The sequence below is a fragment of the Miscanthus floridulus genome, chromosome 1, assembly GCF_019320115.1.
Source record: "Miscanthus floridulus cultivar M001 chromosome 1, ASM1932011v1, whole genome shotgun sequence".
NCBI classification, from domain to species: domain Eukaryota; kingdom Viridiplantae; phylum Streptophyta; class Magnoliopsida; order Poales; family Poaceae; genus Miscanthus; species Miscanthus floridulus.
In genome coordinates, this window is record NC_089580.1 from 201802021 (window position 1) to 201811143 (window position 9123).

Genomic DNA, 9123 nt, shown 5'->3' on the forward strand with positions numbered 1-9123 from the left:
TGTGGCCTTAATTAATAGCAAAACTGGCTAGAATAGTTTTGTACGGTCCTGGTGTAACATGAAGATTCATATTGAATTCGACTTGTAAACCACTTCAAGCAGGGTAGGTTAACCCCATCCTAGAAATATAAATTAAAGGCCCAAAGACAGTTGAGGGTATCCAATCGATCAAAGAAAAACAAAACTACTATTTTTACCTTTTTTATAACCCAAGCTTTAATTTCCAAGCAGTTCCCTACTTGTTGTTCTACAAGCATATCAACAATGTTTGTGGGCGTTCTAGAATGTTTGTGGGCATTCTAGATGACCGGCCAATACTAGAACAACCCTAGATGTGCCTCCCCGATGGGCTCTTTTTAGAGAAGGTGTTCTTAGGTTTTCGTGGGATAAAAAAAACGGCTATGACAATTTCATAAACTTTGTGAGGCTGGTTTGGCCAAGGTTCACGGCCATGAGTTGATTCTCATGCGATCGGAGCACTTTATTAACTCTTTTGGGTGCAAGATCAAAATTGCATCAACATATGTTTTGGTCAATTTGCTACAGAAGTTGAAGAATTCATCTGCTACCAATGGATGATGATGAGAAGGGTGTGCAACTGATCGCAACAAAGACATAGTATCATAAACACAAAAGAGAAGCAACATTCTATGTCTCTCTATATACTACAATACTCGTTGTAGTAGTTAGCATATATTTGTAAGTTACATTGTACTTGTAGTTTATATTCTGTGATCTAACCTCTAAATTATGTACATTACTATTGCCTCCATTTTCAAAATTTCAAATTATCTATTTAGCTTTTCCTAATAATAAACGTCACCTGTTTAAAAATAAAAAACTGAAGGAATACGCACACTTTATTTGTTTGATATAGCACACAATTTATTTGCTTCATACCCTGTTAAACTAAGTACTACCATATATCAAAACTTGGAGATTATACCAGCTACTTTACATGTACGATGATTAATTATTGCCTACGGTGATTTATATATATTACCACATTTAAGAAAAGAAGCAAGCACGTGGATGGATGCATGCATACATACATGTATACTACATACATCCAGCTAGCAAAGAAAAAAAAAAGATAATAATCGATCAGGTGATCATCAGAAGAACATGCTGTATCTAGCTAGTTGTCCTGGTAAAAGTACAGGGTTTTTATTCCTGGTGTGTGGCCACGCCCACCACGGCTATCTGGACAAGTGCATGTGCATTTTATTTCGCTGCCGTAACCTTTACTACACTATTTCCTCAATGTAGCAGCAACATGCATGATGGTTCAATGCATCTTTAATTTAATTTCCTTCTTCATACTCCTATATTAGTTTGGTTCTCTCCAGTCATATATTGATAACTTACTTATGCATGCTTATTAGGCCGTCTAAGTTTTGCACATTAAGAGAAGTGGGAAACTATATTAATCTCATGCATGGCCAACCACGCACATTGATGTGATGATCCGACTGGTGGTTAGGCACATATAGATAGTACGTATCTTGTTGGAGCGCCGATTAATAGGTCACAATCGATCCAAATATCACACTGCGTCACATATATATGAACATATATTACCATATATGTGTCTCGTCTCTGCGTATATGTTAGTTTATATATGACACAAGCGTTGCCGTACACGCATCACTCAATGCCATGCAATTTGTTTTTTTAAGAAAAAATAGATTTTGCTTACATACATAATTCTGTAATTGACAGGAGAAAAAAACCAAAAAATTCCAAAGCATTAGGTTGTGATGATAATTGATTCATCCACTGCCGCCTAACTTTCCCATGCCTGCCGTATGTGTGTAAACCTAAACCCGGATATGTGTGGTGGTGGGGCCGTGGGGGCAGCTGGATGGATGGGCGTGTGGATTTGGCGGGTGGGGTTAGCCAGGCCCAGGCCCGCTCACGTTGCGTGCCACCTTCCTCTCGCTACGCCGCGGGGCCCAGCGCACAGCTGTTGTCTGGTCTCTCTCTCTCTCATCGTCCTTCCAAGCAAAGCAGCAACTAGCTAAACCGTTCTTCTCTCTCCGTGCTGCTACCTGTTGCCTCAATCGATCTACCACGTACTGTACATTCTTGCCTTGTGAATTTACAGTGAATAATGTATAGTACATACATTATGCATATAATATATACTAGTAGGTAGATATATATACAGAGAGAGAGGGGGAATGAAGCATGCATATTCTGCAAAACATTTTTTGTCAGAGCTGCAACTTGGGCCCACTGGCCGTTCGCTTCGCTGAATTAAAATACTGTTCCGACTAATTTGTTGTGGGAGAAAAATATTGTTCTAGCTTAAAAAATAAACCGAGAAAGATGGATCGTAAGAGAAACAGGACCTGCCTGTCTAGCTACGGTGGATGCGATCGTCCCTGGAGCTGCATCAGGGCTGGCAGCGACAAACCACCTGTGGACAGTCTGCCTCCTCCTTTGTTGACAAACATTTTCACTAAATTATATAATATTAGCAATATCAGAGAACATAATTTTTTTTGCTCGAAAAAGGTATGTGCTCTCCCGTTATACACCGTTGATATACGACCATTGTCACATTATGTACTGTAGCTAAATAATCCTAGCAGGCAAAATAGTCTGCAGCCCAGTGGTTACCAGAGCCTCGGTAACACCTATTTAACGGCGTTGTTGTTGACTTTGTCAATCTTGAGGATTTGTTGGCCTAGACTTCGAAGATGCTCATATGAGTACGGTTCATGTGTGTACGTTCATAGGGATGTGTGTGTACGTTATAAGTGTCTGCTTTGTACTATGTAATTTGAAAAAAAAAATTCCTAGCAGGGATGGGATCGGATTTGATGAGGTAATTTTCTTCCCCTAATTACAAACCAGCTGTACATGTAGATCTCTGTACGTGTTTAATTTTACAGCTGATGATGATGTATACTAGCTACTAGTACTATACAGTATCTATCTAAAGGCGTACGTACATACATATATGGTGTACTAGCTGCTACTGGTAGTTGTTAGGCTGTAACCCGCCTGACAGCGCAGCAATCTGGTGCGTTCCGTGGATGCGTACGTCTGTCCATCACCACGCGCCGCCCTTCCCTCTTCTTCTCACATGTACGCCGGCTAAAAAAACAGCTGATTTATTATAAAAAAATATTATTATTTTATTAAAATAATATGGCTGATAAATTCAAACGAACGTAAAACAAGCGCTTCAGAACATGTTCGCTTAAACTCGGCCGGCTTATGAGCGCTTCAGTTCACAGTTGACACACACCGCCGATGGATGCCCATGCTCACCGGTCTTCCTCTTCTCACCGCCCTATTCTAGCTATTTATTAGTGCTGCTAGCCTAGACCTACTGCTACCACTACAGTACCAGTACATACTGACTGCTGCCGCTGCCCTCTCGCTCCTCTCCTCTCTGCTCGTGGTCGTCATCAATCGTGGGCATCTCCTTCTCTTCTCCCTGTGCCAGCCTTGTACAACTGCCACTCTCCCAATCCTCCTCCCACCCCTTCTTCTTCATCTATCTCCCTCCTCCACCGCCCTTTTCTTTCCCCTTTTCCTCACACCCCTCTTTCCAGTTTGTGCTGTCGTCTGCTGTGCTGTGCTCGCCGGCCGGCTGGCCGGCCTCATCTCTCCAACTCCCCCTTCCTTACCTCACCACGCCTCCACTAGCGCTAGTCGCCTCCATGCGCGCTGCTTGCTCCACTACTCCCGCCCATCTTCTCCGATCCGCCTCGATAATTCTGCCGTAGCAGCAGCCTAGCCTGCTATAGCTAGCTAGCGCCGGGGAAAAGATCCAGCCAGCGCCGGCCGGGCGCCGGGAAGGCGCAAGATTCCGCCTTTGATTCCACGCGCCACGCAGGCCGGCATGCAGCAGCCGGCCATGCCGCCGCCACTCTCGCCTGCCGCGGGGACGGCCGCCGCGGCGGGCCAGCACGCCACGCCCATCAGCAGCCGCCCGCCGCCGGAGCCACAGCAGCAGCAAGTCGACGAGGTCGGCGGCTCGGCTTCCGCCGGCAGCAGCTTCGTCGTTGACCACGACGGCGAGCGCAACGAGCCGTCCGGCGGCAACCGGTGGCCGCGGCAGGAGACGCTGGCGCTGCTCAAGATCCGCTCCGAGATGGACGCCGCGTTCCGGGAGGCCGCCCTCAAGGGACCCCTCTGGGAGCAAGTCGCCAGGTGCGTCACGCGTGTGCAGTTTGCCTAAGCCTAAGCCAGCCGCGAGAATTCTCCATGGCCTGACGCGAGTCACGCGACGCTGCATGAAATCTCGCTGTCGGATTCGTTCGTTCCAGCTCAAATTCGGTCAGTTTCGATGTGATGGAAGTAGCCTGCAGCAGCTGGTCACCTCCTCTCTTCCCCTTCGATTGTGTGGCGCAGAACATGCGGCATCGTCGTCGCCGCCCACGGCCACGACGAACACAGTGAATTTCCCAATTAAAAACCATACACACATCGCTCTCCACTTTTCCACTCATATTCTTCTTCTTCTTTTCTCAAACTTTATTTGTGTGTCGTCACCTCATCGTCGTCTATCCCATAGTAGAGATACATGTAGTACTCCTAGTGGATAGATAAAGTAATATACTACTACTAACTCACTTCAGATCTGATGCCTGCAGATGGCATCAATCCCAATTCTCAAAATTTAATTTCTGCATTTTATTCCAAATTGAGCAGTATATTTTTAATAAAGAAAGATATCTTTTTCTCTATCTCTCTCTCCCTATGGCAATTAATAACCAAATGGAAATTATATTATACAAACTACTACATGTGTAGATGAGGAAAAGTAGATCGAACAGATAAAATTGTACTGAACTTGGAGGCTGGCTACTAGGGCTGTAGGTATAGGTAGTACAAGTAGATGAGTAGATGCATATGGAGATGTCCCCCTCCTTTTTCTTGGAGAGCTACATGTGCAAGCATGGCGATGGATGCGATCGTGATGGGTGGCAGTGGTGGTGGGCGGATGGCATGGGGACGACACGAGACGAGGTTAATTGTGGTGGCTATGCTGTGTATGTTTGCAGGAAGCTGGAGGCTATGGGCTACAAGCGCAGCGCCAAGAAGTGCCGCGAGAAGTTCGAGAACGTCGACAAGTACTACAAGCGCACCAAAGACGGCCGCGCCGGCCGCGGCGACGGCAAGGCCTACCGCTTCTTCTCCGAGCTCGAGGCCCTCCACGGCGCCTCCTCGCCGGCGGCGCCGCACCCGCCGGTGGCGGTGTCTCTCGCGCCGACGCCTGTGGCCATGGCGCCACCACCACCGGCCACGTCCCATCCCGGCATGGCGCCGGCCGCCTTGCATGCCGAGCCACCGCCACCGACGCCGCCGGCACCTCGCGTCGTTGCCGCCGTGCCGCAGCCGGCTCCGACGACGGGGACTGGCAGTGCCACTACTACTACCGCGCATCCTGCAGGCGCCGCCAGCGACGCGGCGGCGGCATGCATGATGACGCCTGGTGACGTCAGCTTCTCCTCGGGCTCGGACGGGGAGGACACGGAGGAAACCGGCGGCGGAGGCGACGGCGGGAAGCGGAAGCGGGACGACGGGGACGGTGACGGCAGCAGCGGCAGCAAGATGATGCGGTTCTTCGAGGGGCTGATGCGGCAGGTGATGGAGCGGCAGGAGGAGATGCAGCGGCGATTCATCGAGGCCATCGAGCGGCGGGAGCAGGACCGGATGATCCGCGAGGAGGCGTGGCGGCGGCGGGAGGTGGCGCGCCTCGCCCGCGAGCAGGACGCGCTCGCCCAGGAACGCGCCATGGCCGCGTCACGCGACGCCGCCGTCGTCTCCTTCATACAGCGGGTCACCGGGCAGACCATCCCGATGCCCATGCCCTCGTCCGTCGCGCCTCCGCCGGCCTTCATCACCGCGCTGACGCATACGCCGCCGCCCTTGCAGCCCACGCCGGTGGCTTCCGCTGCACCGGCGCCAGCCCCGGCGCAGCCACCTCCGCCTCCAACTCATCAGCTGTCACCCACCACACCGAAACCGCACACAACAATGCCGATGACGGCACAGCTACAGCCACATCAGGCGCCGTCGCCGGCGACGCATCCAAAGGGTAATAAGGAGATCGTGGTCCGTGCGCCGCCACCGGTGGAGTCGCAGGACACGGCGGGGTCCGGTGGCGGCGCCCCGTCGCCGTCGAGGTGGCCCAAGGCGGAGGTGCACGCGCTGATACAGCTGCGCACGGAGCTGGAGACGCGGTACCAGGACTCCGGGCCCAAGGGCCCGCTGTGGGAGGATATCTCGTCGGGGATGCGGCGGCTCGGGTACAACCGGAGCGCCAAGCGCTGCAAGGAGAAGTGGGAGAACATCAACAAGTACTTCAAGAAGGTGAAGGAGAGCAACAAGAAGAGGCCCGAGGACTCCAAGACCTGCCCCTACTACCACCAGCTCGACGCGCTCTACCGCAGCAAGGCGCTCGCGTCGTTGTCGTCCGGCGCAGCTCCGGTGGCGGCGCCGCCGCGCCCGGATCAGCAGGCTGCTGCGGCGCCCGTCACCGTGCTAACAGCGGTGCCGCTGTCCCAGACGGCGCCTCACGGCAACGGCAACGGGTGCGCGAGCAGGGGCAGCTCGGACAATGGCGGCGGCAGCTCCGGGGGCATGCAGAAGCAGCAGGCGAGCAACGGCGGTGGTGTTGACGCCAGGTTCTCCGCCGTCGATGGCGCCGGTGGCAATGGCGTTGTTGCGACGGACAAGGTAATCCATCTATCGATCAAGTAGCATGCATGCATGGTGTCGTCATATCCACACTTTTGGCGATCCGATCCGATCGATCCGGTTGCTGATGATCATAGCATGCATGCCGTACTGCTTGTTACAGCGAGAAGAAGGCATTGTCATGACGAAGGAGACGACGGCGGCGGCGGAGACGAGGCCGCAGCCGGTGTCGACGAACGACAGCTACGTGAACGACGACGCCGTGGACAGCGACAGCAGCATGGACGACGACGATGAAGAGGATGACTTTGACGACGACGAGGAGGAGGGCGACGTTCGCGGCGGCGGCAACAGCAAAATGCAGTACGAGATCCAGTTCCAGCGGCAGCAGCATCAGCAGCAGAACAACCAGAGCGGCGGCGCCGGCGCCGGCCCGGCAGCGACAGCAAGTGGGTCTTTCTTGACCATGGTCCATCACTAGCTGCATGCATGCATACATGCCAAAGCGTACAAACTTGCTGTGTACGTGTCCTTGCACAGGTAAAAAAAAAGTGGACACCGTGCACGAACACCGAACGGCACCAAAACCATGCATTTTACTCTTTTTGATGCACGGAGCGAGCTTGCTCCTGCATGCATGCACAGCAAGCTCTTTCACTTGTTCATCGTTTCATCTCTGGACCCAAAATCCAATCCTGCACATACACATGCATGCATGCATAGACACGTGAGATTCACCGTACATATACGTATAGATGGTGGTGGTATTGGAGGAGGAAGAAGCTGATGGGGTGTACACTACTGTGGGGTACATATATACCGTGTGTTACTGCTATTACACTACAGTGTATGTGGTACAACAAAAGAAGAGACATCTTGAGCTGATGGAATGGAAAACATGTGCTCATGCGGGAATTTCTTTTTTTTTGGGGGGGGGGGGGGGGGGGGGACTTTTGGGTCTTTCTTTTCTTTCCCCTTTTAAGAAGAATTGTTACTGAGCTGTCCATTATGTAATTTATTATAAATTCGTTCTTACATATACTGTGGTTAATATTAATGACTGCTAAATTATACTACTTTGTACTACATTTGGTAATTGTAAAATCCTTGAGGTTCTCTTTGTAACAACTACTCTACTGGTTTACCTGAGCAGTTAGAGCATGCTATCCCAGATCTAGACATCACTGCCGGTTCAAAAAATCCCTTCACTGCTGGATTTTGAATTGACAGTGGCATACCGGCAGTGATGGGGGTTGACATCACTGTCGGTTCTTAAAAACCGACACTGATCTACAAGCAACAGTGTCAGTTTCTGGCTCCACTCGGCAGTGTCCAGTTGAACAACACTGTCGTTTTGAACCTCACAACTGATCGAAGCCTTTATCGCTCAATCCGTTTGTCGATTTGAACTCTAACAGCATGATGTCGACTTCCAGTTTGCTCATTGAAAAATTCCTATACAATGGTGTTTTGCTATCTTGTCTCATTTTCTCTAGCTTTCTCAGCTATCTTTCACTAAGACGTCCGGTTTCTACATTACATAGCAGCTGAGAAATGACATCGTTATCCTCGGGGTTGTTAGCTAGCGTGTTCCTAAACACATTATTAACTGTGGTCATAGGTTCCGTGTTGCCACCGGGTTCCTCGTCAGCATCGTGGATGGCTACGGCAGGCATGTCCACATCATCATCGTTTTTCTGCAGAACATTCACACCAACGTCGCCATGCATAGTCCATATCGTATAGTTTGGCATGAACCCCTGATAATCAAGTGCGATCGTATAGACTCAATTTGACGATAGTTCCTTTGATTCTTGCAATCTTTGCATGAGCAGAAGACAGGGTTTCCATTCCCAGCATGGGCTTTGGCATCGGTGATAAACTGGCTGACGCAATGCATGTACCGCTTGTCCGTTCGGGATAGATGCATCCACTCTCGATCCATCTCTGCACAAAAAAATACTGAGACAGTAATTACAAAGAATTAATAAAAAATCGAGCTTCATGAACAACAATTGTAGCTCGAAAGTACCATTTTTTGAAAACATTATTATATACTAATTATTGGAAAATTGAAATTGGTAGCCCCGACCCTGTAAATTAAAAATTGTAGTAAAAAACTAGAGTGAAATACATTGGCGGCCCTTTAACTTATCGGCATGTGTCAATCCGGTCCACGAACTTGCAAACGCGGAAAATAGACCCTGAACTTGTCAAGTTATTCACCGTAGGTCTATTTCCCATCCGGCGCGGCCTCTAGGCGACATGGCAGTGCCAGCATGGCGGACAAAGCACGTGAGCCACACGTTTCAACGGGCCTGCCACGCTCGCTTGCCGGCAGTACGCAGTCAGCATGCTCACCGCCGACGGCCACCAACCATTTTCGCCGCCCTCGCGCGTGCTGACGCACAGCTGCTTTGGTGGCGTTCGCAAGCAGGAGCTGGAGTACCTAGAAGCCAC

The 9123-nt window shown here is 50.4% G+C and overlaps 1 protein-coding gene across 2 annotated transcripts; it reads left to right on the forward strand.

The window, feature by feature from the left end:
- Nucleotides 1–3349: 3349 nt before the first annotated feature.
- On the forward strand, nt 3350–7589 carry LOC136450617 (trihelix transcription factor GTL1-like). 2 transcript variants are annotated; one of them, XM_066451163.1, is made up of 4 exons: nt 3350–4170; nt 5025–6628; nt 6665–6702; nt 6827–7589. In XM_066451163.1, exons 1-4 carry the CDS (start codon nt 3860–3862, stop codon nt 7142–7144), a joined length of 2271 nt encoding a protein of 756 aa, XP_066307260.1. In that variant the 5' UTR covers nt 3350–3859; the 3' UTR covers nt 7145–7589. The 2 variants fall into 2 exon arrangements, with proteins under 2 accessions (XP_066307260.1, XP_066307251.1); XM_066451154.1 differs by having other exon boundaries at nt 5025–6702.
- Nucleotides 7590–9123: the final 1534 nt, after the last annotated feature.

What these genes read in the sequence shown, in the direction of transcription:
- LOC136450617 (XM_066451154.1), top strand. Translation starts at nt 3,860, where the DNA reads ATGCAGCAGCCGGCCATGCCGCCGCCACTCTCGCCTGCCGCGGGGACG. An exon ending in CTCTGGGAGCAAGTCGCCAG is followed by an intron (nt 4,171 to 5,024) that starts GTGCGTCACGCG and finishes GTATGTTTGCAG; the next exon opens with GAAGCTGGAGGCTATGGGCT. An exon ending in GCGTTGTTGCGACGGACAAG is followed by an intron (nt 6,703 to 6,826) that starts GTAATCCATCTA and finishes TGCTTGTTACAG; the next exon opens with CGAGAAGAAGGCATTGTCAT.